The sequence below is a fragment of the Orcinus orca genome, chromosome 1 (genome assembly GCF_937001465.1).
Source record: "Orcinus orca chromosome 1, mOrcOrc1.1, whole genome shotgun sequence".
NCBI lineage: Eukaryota > Metazoa > Chordata > Mammalia > Artiodactyla > Delphinidae > Orcinus > Orcinus orca.
The window spans coordinates 210368327-210383048 of NC_064559.1; the positions used below are offsets into that span (position 1 = coordinate 210368327).

General features: G+C 48.0%; 2 protein-coding genes across 7 annotated transcripts in view; one reads left to right on the forward strand and one right to left on the reverse strand.

Moving 5' to 3' along the window:
* Nucleotides 1-14722, reverse strand: part of TP73 (tumor protein p73) — a 680368-nt gene that overhangs the window by 508884 nt on the left and 156762 nt on the right. The window lies entirely within an intron of this gene.
* Nucleotides 1-14722, forward strand: part of CEP104 (centrosomal protein 104) — a 58274-nt gene that overhangs the window by 1979 nt on the left and 41573 nt on the right. For 4 of the 6 annotated variants that reach the window (XM_033432757.2, XM_004272317.4, XM_033432758.2 and 1 more), the window contains exons 2-3: nucleotides 1661-1787; nucleotides 14272-14445. In XM_033432757.2, coding sequence (XP_033288648.1) covers nucleotides 1675-1787; nucleotides 14272-14445 — 287 coding nt within the window. In that variant the 5' untranslated portion in view covers nucleotides 1661-1674. Of the gene's footprint in view, nucleotides 1-1657; nucleotides 1788-13817; nucleotides 14191-14271; nucleotides 14446-14722 lie in introns of those variants that run through there. The other 2 variants (XM_033432755.2, XM_033432756.2) reach the window with 2 other exon arrangements.

Here is a 14722-nt window from a genome sequence, read left to right on the forward strand (position 1 = left end):
GCGAGTGCCAGCCAAGAATTAATTTATTGACGTGGTCCTCTGCAGGTTCTCAGTAAAAGTCAAAGGAAGATCTAGATCATGTATCAAGCATGTTAAAACAAACACATTCCATGTGGGATATGCTTGTGTGTCACCTCCTCCTGAAAATCTCCATTAATAGTATGTCCTACCCCAGAGAACTTTCTGGAGAAGTCTTTATCCTCTGTGTTAGTGAGGACGCTTGGTTGCATACTTCACTCAAATTGGCCGACTGAAGAGCATCGACAGGCTTAGTCACTGGAGAGTAACCGGAAGTCCATGAGTTGCTCGGGCTTTAAGTCCTGAGGCTCACAGGGTGTCTCTGCCTCTCTCAGCACTGCTTCCCCGTGTCAGCTCCACTCCCTGCCTGGATCTCCCCTCTGGTGGCCTCCAGCAGCCACCCCCCCACCCCCCCCCCGCAGACACTATGCAATGGCCACAGCCTCCGCAGGGTCCTGGGATTGAGTGGCTTTGGTCCAGTTTGGGTCCTTTCTCATGTCTCCATCCCTGAGCCCGTTCCTGAGGAGGGATGTGGAACTCATGGACCACCCAAGCCTGGGAAACGTGCCCCCTCAGGCGGGGATCTGTGGGGGGCAGGATGGGCGTCAGCCCCACAGTTCCGGGTGTGGGGAGGACAGAACCACGGAGGGAAATTGGGATTGAGGTGCTGTTTTCAAAGGAGTGGGCAAAACTGGGCGTCGCTGCAGCCGCCCTCAGAACGGAGGTGGGCGACTCTGGGCCAGGCCGGCTTTGCTGAAACACCGAGACGAGGAGATCCTGCAGCTGGGGTTTGCGCAGCTGCCCAGAGGCAGCCCCTCCGCCAGGCCCGGGGAGAACACCTGTGTGCTTGAGGTTCCGCCGTGGTTCTGCTCTCCCTGCTGATCAGCATTTTCATTTAGCAATGTTGTTGATTAAACGGCCCCCTTTCCCCTTATTTTTGTATAACTCATTAGCACACTGGTTTATTAGTTCCTTAATAATTTGAAAATCTTTATATTCATATCTTGGCAAAAGACCTTGTTTTTGCCATAACAAAGTAACACGAACTGGATGACTTAAAACCACAAAAATTTATCCCGGAGGCTAGAAGTCCAAAATCAAGGTGCACTCGTGCAGGGCCACGCTTCCTCTGAAGGCTCCTTCCCGGCCCCTTCCAGCTTCTGCTGCCTCCAGACAGTACTCGGCGTTCCTTGGCTTGTAGATGCAGTGCTCCAGCTGCTCTGCCATTGTCACTTGGCTTCTCCCTGTCTGTGTGTGTGTCCCTGTCTCTTTTCTGATAAGGACACAAGTCATGTTGGAGCAGGGCCCATCCTATTCCAATATGACCTCATCTTAACTTGCTTACGTCCCCACTGTTTCCAAACAGGGTCATGTCACTGGCACCAGGAGTTAGGACTCAGCATAGCTTTGGGGGGACACAGTTCAACCCACAACGCTGGTCAAACTTTTTGGCATATATTTGGGAAAAGTCAAGAGGCATCTTAAAAATTGTGTAATAAGAACGAGACTCTTTCAAAGTGATGGGACAGTCCTGACTAGGTTGGGAATTACTTTGTGTATTAACAAGGCAGGAAATAACACTTTCAATGTTACGATGTACGACTAAGTCCCTTAAAGCAGTCTTTCCTGCTCTCATACACAGCCCCAGCGTGCAGAATGCCCCACAAGATTGGATTCGTAGTTGTCAGCTCATCTGGACACGAAGACGGCTTCAGTGCCCGGGAACTAATGATCCATGCACCGACTGTCAGCGGGTGGAGGTCACCGAGGTGGGTCAGACGGGGTGCCAAGGGCGGTGGGTCCTCAAGGGCGCATGGGCTCTCTCCGTCTCAACTGCTAGTCTTACTACGACTCAGACGGCAGAACCACACGAGGGTCGGGTTGTGCTGCAGACTCACCCATCTAGTTACGCGCTGGACTTTTTTCCTTCTGTTTTTAAAGAAAATTTGTTGAACCTTTTTCCCTATAACATTAACCCACATTCACTTAAGAAGCATGCAAATATGGAAGAGAGGAAGGAGAACTGCCCCTCCCCCAATTCCCTGATTGAGGGCCAGTCCCGCATTCTCTGTGCTTGGTGGTAAAGATTTTACATCTCACTGCTTTCATGTAACACAGGACTTTAGCCAAGTCTCTTTCAGACTCATCTGGAATATTTGTACACCTTTAAAAGTCTTCATTACTTGAGTGATGTAATACCAGTGATTGTTTTTCTGAAACATTTAAGTCTTTTCCTGAGAAGCCTTCATTCTTCCCCAAAGGTGGGGCAGAGTTAGTTGTTGAGCTGCCCCAGGGCCTGATCTGGCTTCCTGGACTTAGTGTCGGCCGCCTGAGGCCACTCACCTCCTGGTTCCCTCACCTCCTCAGGGAATCTCACTCCTCATGACTTGTTTTCCAAGAGTGAATAGAAGGCTTACTATTTGCTCCTATTCATGAACATGTAAATCTGTATGACATTTACGTTCAGTCATATACTGTGACTTACATTTATTCAGATGATATATTGCTAAAAAGTTGAATGTAAATCCCTTTTAAAATTCAAATATATTTTCCTTTTGGCGTTTCTGAGGGAACCCGACAAACAAGACTCCACTCTCAGTGAACTGAGAAATGAAACAAAAGAGTAGAGCAGATGGGGACAAATAGCCTCTTTAATGCTGATGAAGCTGATATTGAACAAGGGCTTTATCTGGGCGCAAGTAGCATCCCAGGACTGGGCCAGCCCGGGCAGCCTCAGCAGGCCCAAGGGGGCTGGAGGAACACCTCCACCAGGCAGCCTCAGTCACATCCACGCTCCCCCAGACTCACGAATCAGTCCAGTCCTGCTTCTCCCCAAGCCCAGGGGCCCGGAGTGAGCTGCGGCCACGGTTTTATGCAAATACACTTGCATTCCCCCGCCACACACACACCTGCATTTCCCTTCAGCAGAGGTCCTTCCTACTAAATGCACTTATTCAGCATTTATGCATGAATTAAAGGTACTTAAATACACAGACAGGGCCGCTCTTTTGTAATATTTATAAAAGTAATACTGATATGGTTCTTTCACATCTTGACATGGTATTTCTTCTAAGGCATGACCTATACTTGTTTTAGTAGTAAACTTTCAGACTGCTTCAAAGGAAAGGGTATATGTGCCTTGATCTCCATTCAGACTCATGGGTTTGGCTCGGGGGTCTCCTGACTTCAACAGTGTTCTCTGAGGTCAAGCACATCGTAGGAAGGCAAAGGAAAGTAACCTCAAACCAAGTCTCCCAAAGAGAGGGCAGGGTGCTCTGTTAGCCCAGGTCAAAGAGTGATTGCTCAGGCACTGATAGATATAGCTCCAGTGGGAGGTGGTCCTGGGGGTCTTTACAAGGGTGCAAGGGAAGTTTTTCCAGTGCCTTCTATGACCTAGGAATTCATAGAGCCTGAAATCTTCAGGGCATGAGACACACTTCTCCAAGAGAACACAAAGTTTACACCAATGATCAGAGCCTCTGGGCATGAATTTTTTATTGTCAAATAATATTCATTTGGAAAGAAATCTAGGGAATTCCCTGGTGGTCTAGTGGTTAGCACTCAGTGCTGTCACTGCTCCGGGCCCGAGTTCGATCTCTGGTCGGGGAACTAAGATCTTGCAAAACGCACAGCATGGCCAAAAAAAGAAAGAAATTTAGAGCTGTCAGTTTATCTTGAAGAGATACATACCTTTTTAGGTAATAATCAACTTTAAAAATAAAATAGCCAGTTCTTTTACCTACAAAATGAGTTTATTCCAGAATGGCAGAGGAATTGCAATTCAGGACATGCAAGCTATGGTGAAACCATAGGCAAGTCTGGGGAACAAAGGAGAGAGAAACCTTACTTTACCTTGCTTTATAGAGAAAAGGAGGAAGTTGGGAGGGGCTGCTTTGAGTGAAAGTCCATTGGAGGAAAGCAAGGGTTCAGGGTGGTGACAGTGTCTCATTGGCTGGGCTGTTGCTGAACAAGTAGAAAATGTTCCTTCTCCTGCTGGGGCAGTAATCAGCTTCTTCTTGCCCAGGAATGAAGGAAGATACGTGCCTGAGTGCTCCCCCTTCAGGGCTCCCCCTCTCCATTTTAATTGAGGTTTCCTTTTATTAATTGTCGTATTTCCCCCTTTTGAACAAGAACTTTCTCCAAAAGTATCACTGATCAAGAGTCAGGTTGTCCGCATTTAGTGGTTTTTGTCCTTCAGTGTCAGGAAGGACCTTTCCTATTTGTCACATCCAAAGTCGGAGGGAAATTACATAGCAGTAGGAAACCGTTTAAGGCCATGTTTGAGTAACAGGGAAGGTTAGAAGGGAAGACTCTCAAGCATTCCTATCTAAAGTGTACATCTTGTCAAGGTTGTGCACGTTGGAGATCTCAAAGCATTGAGCCAACATCACTCTATTGCGTACATCATTTCTACAAAGGTTTAACATGTAACAGTTACAAAGGTTAAAAATAATTATGCAAAACAAAGTTTAAAGTAACATGACAGTTCCAAATTTTATGATAGTTCTGACCCATGACCCTAGGCCTGAAGGTAGCCAGCTGAACAAATCCAAGGACCGTGGAATATCAGGTGAAAATCTTTTGCAACCAGTGCACTTGCTCCCTGGTTTTGTGTAATTGGATTTCTACTTCTCCTGAGACATTTATCCATGTGCAATAGATGGTATTTGCTATTGTTCCAACACCTCCTTGCTCAGCAAACAGGTAATTGGGGGCTATGCACTTATCTAAAACTACTTTAGGTAATAAGTTAAGTGAACGATGTTGGGCTGCTACTCCTTCGGCTGTGGAATTGGCCAGCTCTTCTAATGTTAGGAAGAGATTTCTAATTATGTGTTCATTGGCACCTACTCTGATGGGGGGAGAAAGGCGGCTCTCCCTACAGAGGCAAACCTGGGGTCATATACACCTGCTGGAAGTTCCCATGTAAGGCAGATAAGGAGGTTTAACACAATAGACCAATGGGAGGTTTCTGATCTGTTATGAAGAGAAAGTAGAACAGTGAATACAGCAAAAGCACACTGTTCTTTTACCCTCCAGCTGTCAAGATGATGAGCTGCCCAAGCTGGGGGCCATTACCAAGGCTTCCACATATAGAAGAGTAACCGGGAGGAACACGTAGGACCCCCTCATCAGTAGTAGCATTTATGGACTCATTTGTCGGTATCAGGGACTTGGCGGCCTTCGACCAAGACTCACGTATGATGTTATCACATACTAAAAGTCTTCCTAAATATATGGGCATGACAGCCAGCTTACAAACGGTCTGACTCAAACTGACTGCTCCCGTGTCTTCTGTATGTATATTCAGGAGAGCTTAAATTAAGCCAGGGAACAAGGGCATGCGGATTTAGTAGTCTCACCTTATACGAGGGACCTGCGGAACAGTTGAGGTACAGAGTGGCATTTGGGATTCCAGAGAAGTTACTTATAGTGTGAGTAGGGGTCACTGCTGTCATGGACAGATCAAGGTTTCTGGTGACAAATCCAACCATCAGAGAGGTTTCCCTCTCTTGCAGTAGATCAGGAAATGTTCATAAAAGCAATGTCTGTCCAAGCTAGAGAGGGAGAAAATAAGGTAAGAAGCAATAGTGAGAAAAGGGTATATGGGCCTGGTCCATCTTGGGAAAGCTGTCTCATCAGATGCTGTCTGCTTCAATTCCTGGAAATCTTTACTTTCAAGTTGCCAGTTGGTGTGCAGGTCCACTCAGGGCTTGGTGTTCTCTTTAGAGGTGACATGAATCCAGGAGTCCATTCCTTGGAGCTTAGCAGCACAAGGGTTGGTTAGCAGTACCTGATAGGGGCCTTTCCAGTGAGGTCGAAGGGAATCCTCCTTGCGGTGTCCCTTCCAGTAGGTGAAATCTCCGCGTTGCATGGTGTGATACTTAAGGTCTTCATCTCCTGGGAGCATGCTATGAAAACATTACTAAAGTGTGATTACTTTCAATGGAAACAGTAAGGCCCTTACAGTATTGAAGTATATCTCCGTTTATCAGCTGTGGATCAAAGGAGGCGGGAACCAGGTGCATTGGGCTTCCTGTGACTGTCTCAGAGGGTGAGCGTTTGTGAGTTCCCAAACGGGTGGATCTGAGATTTAGAAGGGCCAACAGTGATGCTTTTGGCCAAGGTATTTGGAGGGTCTCTACAAATTTTGCCAGTTGGGTCTTAATGATGTCATTAATGCGTTAGACTAGCCCTGAGGATTGAGGATGGTAAGACAGTAAAAGTGTAAAACCAGCCACAGACCTGTCAAAGTGTTCAGCTGCTGAAGTTCAGGGGCAGGGGGCGTTCCCCAGGTAGAGATGATCTTTTCTAACAGGATCTTAGCCACAGAAGAGGCAGTAGCCTGTCTACAAGGGAAAGCTTCAGTCCAGTGAGAAAACATGCAACTCATGACTAAGACATATTTATATCCCTGAGATGGGAGCAGCTGAATAAAATCCCTCTGCCAGGTCTCGAGTGGCCCATTAGCAACTTACTGCAGTGCAGACAGGTTTTCCTGGGTTGTGTTTTGGACAGATGGGACAAGCACGGTGGGCGCTTCTCACAGCTTTCTTCATGTTTCTTCACCAATATTGGTTCATGAACTCTGTCATTTTGCCAGTAGACCAGTGGCTTAAGGCATGTGCAGTGGTCAGTAGTGGGAACTTTAGAATTTCTGGTAGGACCAGATTGTTGTTTGGCCCAAACCAAGAGTCTGTCTTTTTATCAAGCCAACAGTTATTCAATTTCCAATATTGTTTTTCCTTTTCTGGGGCCAGTTGTTGGGCATTTCTAGTCAGTGTTTCCAAATTATCATCTGGGGGATGTGGGGATATCCCTTTGGAGCGTGACAGAGGGTTAGCCATTGGTTCCTTTGAGAGCAGCATTTTTCGGCAGAAATGTCAGCAAGGTGGTTTCCTTTAGCTTACAGGGACTCGAGTCTGGAATGCCCAGAGACCTTGCTAGTAGACAGAGCAGCTGGCAAAAGTATGGCATCTAATAAATTTTAGACATGAGAGCCATTTTAAATTTTATTCCCGTCAGAGGTAAGTAAACCTTACTGTTTTGATAACATCCCAAAGTCATGGGCTACCCCAAAGGCGTACCGGCTGTGGGTATAAATGTTGGTGGTCTTGCCCTTGGCTAAAGTACAAGCCCTAGTGAGAGCATGTAATTCCACCTTTTGGGCTGAAGTAGCCAAAGGTATACTGCCTTGATGACTTCAAGAGGAGTTGCGACAGCAACCCCACACGGTGTTTACCTTTTGCATCTTTTAGATAGGAACTATTAGTAAATCATGAAAAATCTACATTGGTTAGAGGAATTTCCTGTGAACTATTGCAGGGAGTCAAAAGGTGATCTGTCAGTGTTAAGCAGTCTGGAAGAGTTTTGTCAGAGCAGCGGGGAGAGGAACAGTAGGGTTGAGGTTATTACACCAAGAAAGAGTTCTGTGAGGAGCAGTTAGCAAGAGGGTCTCACAGGAGTGTGATGCAAATTCAGGAGAGCTTCTACTGCATGGGGTACAAAGACGGTTAGAGGGAATCCCATGATTATTTTTTTGGTGGCCTTAACCAAAAGGGCAGTGGCAGGAGTGGCTCTGAGACCAGGGGGCTGTCCCCATGGCACAGGGCCCAGCTGTCGACTATACTAGCCAATGGGTCGATGATGGTCCCTGTGTTTGGGATGATACTCCAAAGGCGTTCCCCTCCTTCTCACGTACAAAGGGAAAGAAAGGAAGCTGACAATTAGGATGTCTAAGGGCAGGGGCCCTTATTAAGCTTTTCTGTAAGGCTCCAAAGGTTATGTCATCCTGATCGCCCCAAATAATAGGGTCCGGTTTGTTGTTTTTTATAAAACATGCAGGGGCTGGGCCATAAGAGAGAAATTTGGAATCTAGTTTTGACAGTAGCCAGCTAGCCCCAAACACCTCGTAATTGGGCTGAGTTTTAGATTTGGGGCAGTTGAGGGTACCATGAAGCCTACCTGTATCTAAAGGTAGCCTCATTCTAAGATCAGGTGCCCTAAATATTGAACCTGAGTTTGAGCAAACTGCAGTTTTTCCTTGGAGACTTTATGTCCCTTTAAGGCTAAAAGGTTTTAACAGGTGAATGCTGTCCTCCTGTGAAGTTTTAGAGGAGAGTAGAGAAGCAAACCATCCATATATTGTAATAAAGTAGAGCCTGCAGAAAAAGGTATTGTCCAGATCAGCCTTTAAGGTTTGAAAAGTAAGAAGGACTTTCAGGGACTTCCCTGGCGGTCCAGAGGTTAAGACTCCTCCATGCTTCCACTGTAGGGGGCGCGGTTCAATTCCTGGTCAGGGAACTGAGATCCCACGTGCTGCGCAGCACGGCCAAAAGAATTTATTTTTAATAAATTTTAAAAAAAAGAAGAAGAAGGACTTTCAGTAAAAGCCTTAAGCATTTCTGTCCAGGTCTACTGTTCTTTCCCAAGTGAAAGCAAAAAGATACAGAGTAGCTTTATCAACAGGAATGCTAGAGAATGCAGTGCATAGATCAATTACAGTGAGAATCTGCTTTTAGTAGAAATGGATGCTAGTCGCATATGGGCTGAGGGAAGACAGGGTGCCAGGGATAACAGTGTCACTTATTCCAGTTTCCGGACAAACCTCCATCCTCAGCCGCTGGGTTTTCTCACGGGCAAAGCAGGGTGTTACGGGGACTAGTACAAGGGATAATGAGGCTGTGGCTTTGAAATCTTCTGTTATGGGCTTGATGCCTTGAAGGACCTCTTTATTTAATTATAAGGTACTGATTAATTCTGGGGAGAAGTTTTGAGGGATATGTTTGACTCTTAATGGGAGGAGCACTGAAGTCTGTGTATTTCAGTTGGAGATTTTGCCCCCAGGGAAAGTGGTAGCTGATCCAGTGGTGACAAGTGACTAGTGAGTATCCTTGAAATCACCTCTGATGCATCTGAGACAGAGCAAGTAAAAGATATCGAAGGTCATTCAGTTCCCTGCTTGGCTATTTTGATGGCTACTGTCAAATTCTAGAACTATTTCCCCCTTTCAGGAGAAAAATTCCAGCATGGTATTTCCCTAAGAAATCTCTGCCCAGTGATTGAATAAGGATGAAGGAGCCTAAGGAGAAAACAGTGTGTGTCTCTCGGAGGGCCTAAACAAAAGGGAACGGGTTCTGAGACGGGGATCTTTGGGGGTTAGTTAGAAACCCCCACTATTTGAACTGTTTAGCACTCCAAGGCAGGGCTGCTTTACAGCAGTGGGGTTGAGCACCAAGAGCGTAGCTGTGGTGTCAGTAAGGACACAGAGATTCATCCCCATCCAGAGTGTCGTTTCTCCGAGCCGATTAAAAGGGAGGGTTGGCAGAGCCCCCTGTAGTTCCTCAGAGCCTGGCCGTTGGGGTTAGAAGGACATTGGGAAGGTTGCTTAGAGGGCTGAAGGTGCCAGCAGTGCTTAGGCTTTAATTATCTTTTTTTCCAGTGTCCTGGCTTTTTGCAGTAATAACAGAGACCAAGAGGTTTTGTTTGGCGGGGAGGGTGGGGCCTCCATTTGTTGAATTGTCTAGCGTGCAAATGCGCTGATTTACCAAATTAACCAAACCTGGAGTGGACAGGGTTTCCCATTCCATCCTGGTCTTTTTTTCTTTTTTTTTTTTTTTTGGCTGCGTTGGGGCTTCACTGCTGTGCACAGGCTTTCTCTAGTTGCAATGGGCAGGGGCTACTCTTCCTTGTGGTGCGTGGGCTTCTCATTGGGGTGGCTTCTCTTGTTGCGGAGCACGGGCTCTAGGCACGCAGCAGTAGTTGTGGCTCGCAGGCTTTAGAGCACAGGCTCAGTAGTTGTGGTGCACGGGCTTAGTTGTTCCACGGCATGTGGGATCTTCCTGGACCGGGGCTCGAACCCATGTCCCCTGCATTGGCAGGTGGATTCTTAACCACTGCGCCACCAGGGAAGTCCCCATCCTGGTCCTTTTAACTGAAAGAGAATCCCCATTCAGCCCATTAATGAACACAGAGTTAAAGGCAACCCAAGCAGATTCAACATCCAAAAGAAGACCAGAGTTTTCTCTAAAGACAGTCTGAAGACAACTACAATGGCCGTGAACAGGTTTTATAGGTTTTGCATGCAAAGCCTGAATTTTGTTCCAGTCATCATGCTTAGGAAAACCTTTTGAAACTCTTAGTGAAAATTTCTAGCAAGTTCTTGGATTTCCTGCTAACAGTCAGGGTTTGTTTTTCCAAATCCCTTTCAGGATTTTCCCATCAGGCAAGTTTCATCCAATGTTAGGCCTGAGCTTCACCAGCAAGCATGTGGACTAATTGATATAAATCTGAGAAGCCAGGTTGATAAGTTTATAAGTGGATAAGTTCTTCAGCAAATCCATGGGGGTCCTCAGTTACTTTGGGAAAATCTTTGACTATAGCTAGAAGTTCAGCTTTAGTCCAGGCAACATAAGTAACTAGGGATTTAGCATCTAGACCCCTAGAAGGCTTAGCTTTAAAAGGGCAGGACTTAATAAGTTCAGGGGAGGGGGAAACAGGGAGAGGTTTGGAGAAAAAGGGGAGTTCAGCAAGAGGGTTAGGAGCGGGTGGAGGGCCCAGAGGAGGTGAGAATGGGCAGAAGGGGAGGGAAGGTGCCGCAGGGGCACAAGGGGCGGGGGCAGGGGAGAGGCCTCAGAGCCGTTTTGTCTTCTTTCAGTTTGTTCTCCTCTGTTAGTCTAGGAATGGTATTTTGTAAAGAGGCAGTTTTATTAGAGTCCTGGATGTGTTTGGAAGCTCCAAGGTACCGATTAAGATAAGCATCCCATTCAGTCTGTTTAGTTTTAGAGCCGTTGCTTTCTAATTTGGTTCTGAGAGAAACAAGTTTGGAGAGGTTGAAAGTTCCCCATAATGGCCCTTGGTATTCTGAAGTATTTGGGGTTAAGTCAGTCTATTTAGTTTAAAATGTGCATGAGGAAGGACTATAGTTTTTAAACATAAAACCAGCCAGGGTCCCCGAAGGAGGGTGCCCTTAGAGCATTTAGGTGACTGGGGTCCCATTTCTTAGAGCTTTCCTCAAGAGCAAAAGAAAAATCCCTAAACAGCCTGATTCCAGTGGAATTTTACCAAAATTCCAGCACACTTCCAATAGGGGGAACAAATGAGTGAGTACTCACCTGAGGGACAAAGCCTTCCCAAAAAGAAAACAAGCAGATCCCAATAAAGTCAGAGCACTCAACCGAAAGGAGGGAGCTGACCCGGAAAGAGGAGGCTTCCTGGCCCAGAAGGAGGAGGGCTCTCGCTGCCCGGAGGGGAGGGGAGGGGAGGGGAGGGGAGGGGAGCAGGGCACGGGGCACGGGCGGCTGTCACACGTGGGTCCAGGCTCCGTCTCCTCCAGAACCCACTTCTGCACACCATGCGATGTCAACCTTAAAAATAAAATAGCCAGTTGTTTTTGCCAGCAAAATGAGCTTATTCCAGAATGGCAGAGGAATTGCAGTTCGGGACATGCAGACTGGTGAAAGCATAGGTGAGTCTGAGGACAAAGGAGAGGGAGAAACCTTATTTTACAGAGAAAAGGGGCACTTGGGAGGGGCTGCTTTGAACCTAAGTCCATTGGAGGAAAGCGAGGGTTTGGGGTGGTCACAGCATCTCATTGGCTGGGCTGTTACTGGACCAGGAGAAAGTGTCCCTTCTGCTGCTGGGGCAGCCGAGTCTGCTGCTCCCTGCCCGGATGAAGGAAGTCCATGCCTGAGACCCTCCCTGCGGGGCCTCTGGCTCCATTTTAGATGAGTTTCTCTTCACTGATTTGCACAGTGTATTGTCCCTTCTTTTCATCAGTTTGAGGGGTATTTTTGATTCATCTATAAACTCTCAATAAGCTACCTTTGAATAGCTAAATCCTAGTTCCCTGACCAGCATCGAACCCAGGCCCTCAGCAGTGAAAGCGCTGAGTCCTAACCACTGGACCGCCAGGGAAGTCCCATAGCCCTTTTTTTGAAGGGCTTTAAAATATACAGCTTCAAACTTTTGTCAGTCATCTTAGTTTTCCTTAAACAGTTTTGGAGGTTTTGTTTTTTTTATAAAGGATTTTTTTCCACATGAGATTACTGTGTCCTTATGTCTAGAATGATCTCACTGCCAATTATGTCTATACCTGCATTTAAAAAAAGTAAATATTGGGCTTCTCTGGTGGCGCGGTGGTTGGGGGTCCGCCTGCCGATGCAGGGGACACGGGTTCGTGCCCCGGTCCGGGAGGATCCCACGTGCAGCGGAGCGGCTGGGCCCGTGAGCCGTGGCCGCTGAGCCTGCGCGTCTGGAGCCTGTGCTCCGCAATGGGATAGGCCACAACGGTGAGAGACCCGCGTACCGCAAAAAAAAAAAAAAAAAAAAAAGTAAATATTTTAAATGTCTAAAGCAGTGCTTGACTGAAGGGTATTCAAGGCTCGAATTGCTAAGTTCCCAGTTTCCTGGCTGCCCTCCTGCCCCACATGCCTCTCTCTTACAACCTTGGCATTTAGGAAACCCCAGGGATCACCCCCCCAGAATACGTGTAGTCACTGGCCCCACTTTCTCAGCAGCACTCTCCCCATTCACCCTTTCACGTCCCTCAGTTAAACACAGAAGTTTCCAGAGTCCCATCCATCCCGCCTGATGATCCTTCCTGTGCGCTTCCTTTCTGTCCTCTCCACTGATGGTGGCCCCTCTGCTAGGAGCGTGAGGACAGGCACGGGCCACATGATGGGTGCGGTGCTAATGCTGAAAAGCTGGGGGAGGAGGCTGTTTGGGGCGGCTTGGGGAGCTGGGTCAGGGGTGTGTTTGTCTGGGTCACATCTGGTGCTTTGAGGATGCCTGCACTCAATGTCAAGTCACCAACAAGATGTGCAAGTTCGGACACAGGATGGTATTTACTTGGGGTTCCTCCCTGTTAGGAGGTTTTCAAAGCCATAGGGCAGGTGGGATGCCTCACAGTGAGTCTAGATAGAGAAGGGAACCTGGAACCCAGCCCAGGGCACAGTCAGGGCCGGACGGGAAGGCAGCCCGAGGCAGGAAGGGGCCCAGGAAGTCAGGACCATGAGGTGTACGTTGCACTCAGCCTCGTGGAGGTCAGTGGTGGCCTGTGACCTTGGCCAAGGGGGCAGCTGAGAAACGGGGTGGGAGCTGGAGACGGAGGCAGGGTCATGGGAGGCTCCTCAGGCTTTTCTGGAGTGTATGCGTGTGTGTGAGTGTGTGTGTGTGTGTTGTGTGAGTGTGTGACTCTGAGTGTATATGAGTGTGAGTATGTGAGTGAGTGTGTGTGTTGTGTGTGTGTGAGTGTGAGCATTGAGTGTATTTGTGTGAGGGTGTGAATGGGTGTGTGTGTGTCAGTGTGTGTGTGAGTTTCAGTGTGTATGAGTGTGTTAGTGTGTCTGTGTGTGTTACTGTGTGACTGTGTGTTGTGTGCGTATGAGCGTGAGTGTATGTGTATGAGAGTGTGTGTGTGTGTGAATGTGAGAGTGTGAGTGAGTGTGCGTGTGTGTTGATGGGGTGATCGGGTCAAGAGAAGGGGCAGGCTGGCTCTGGTGCAGTTCAGCTGGGGCTGCTGGGAGGAAAGGCGGGAGAGGGGCCAGGCCGGCCAGTGGCCAGGTCGCCACTGCACTCGAGGAGGATCGTGACGCGTGCTGGAGGGGCCTTTCCCACTGTCGCATCCTCGGTGCTTCCCCGGCTCTAGATGCCCTCGATGCCCACTGTCGTGCGCACCCAGTGTTGGCCAGCTCGGCGCACACGCTGCCCGCTGTCGAAGCATCGTGCTGCCCCCCGCCCCCAGTCGTGATCACATACTGCAGTGTGACGTTCTAATGCTCTGTGTCCCTTCTGGGCAGAATTAGAAGCTCCAGCGTGGACAGTTGTAGGCTTCTCCTGGCCGCTGAGCGAGCGTTGAGAGGCATTCTTGAAGTACTGATCGTTGCTCACTCCACTCAGGATTCTGTAAAGCAAGGGCTTTCCTGAAGTGTTCAGGTTCTGGTGGAAAGTCCTTTGACTCGCTAGTACAGCATCTTTAGATTGATGTTTTTATCTCGTGATAAACTTTGGGTTTCATTTCAAACCACTAACTAACTGCTCCAAGTATGATTCACGCTGAGGGGCTGGCAGACCCCATCAAACCTTCACTCCAAGCTCGAGCTGCGACTGGAAGGCCAGAGGGCGGGGACAGCACCGGGGACCCGGCAGCGTCAGAACCCACAGACCTGACACGTACGTGTAAGCGTGGCTGCGAACATCCCTCGACCCTCTACGGAGATCCTGCAGATAAAACAAAAATGTGTTTGCTTTCAGGTTTTGCCAGTTTCCACAAGAAATTGTTCTTCAAATGGTGGAGAGATGTCGAATAAGAAAACTACAGTTGCTTGCTCATCAGTATATGATTTCCAGTAAAATCGAGTTCTACGTTAGTGAGAGCCTGCCTGAGTATTTCGCACCGTATCAAGCAGAGCGGTTTCGAAGGCTTGGGTAAGAATGCAATTTAACATGTACGGTGGGAACTCTTAGCCTAATTCCACCTCAAAGCAATTAAAAACTAAGGAGTCGCCCTTGCCCTTGGCGCTGTCTTACGTACTTGTGTGCGGGTGGAGAGCACACCCTTCCGAACACCGGCCTGGTGCTGAGTGTGCTTACTGGGCAGTGTTCCTGTCGGTCGTATTCAGGCCACTTTTCAGGGGCAGAGCTTATCTTAAGAGAACTATTTAGAACTTGACTTCTGGACTTTCTTCCCTAGGGTTTTTCGTTC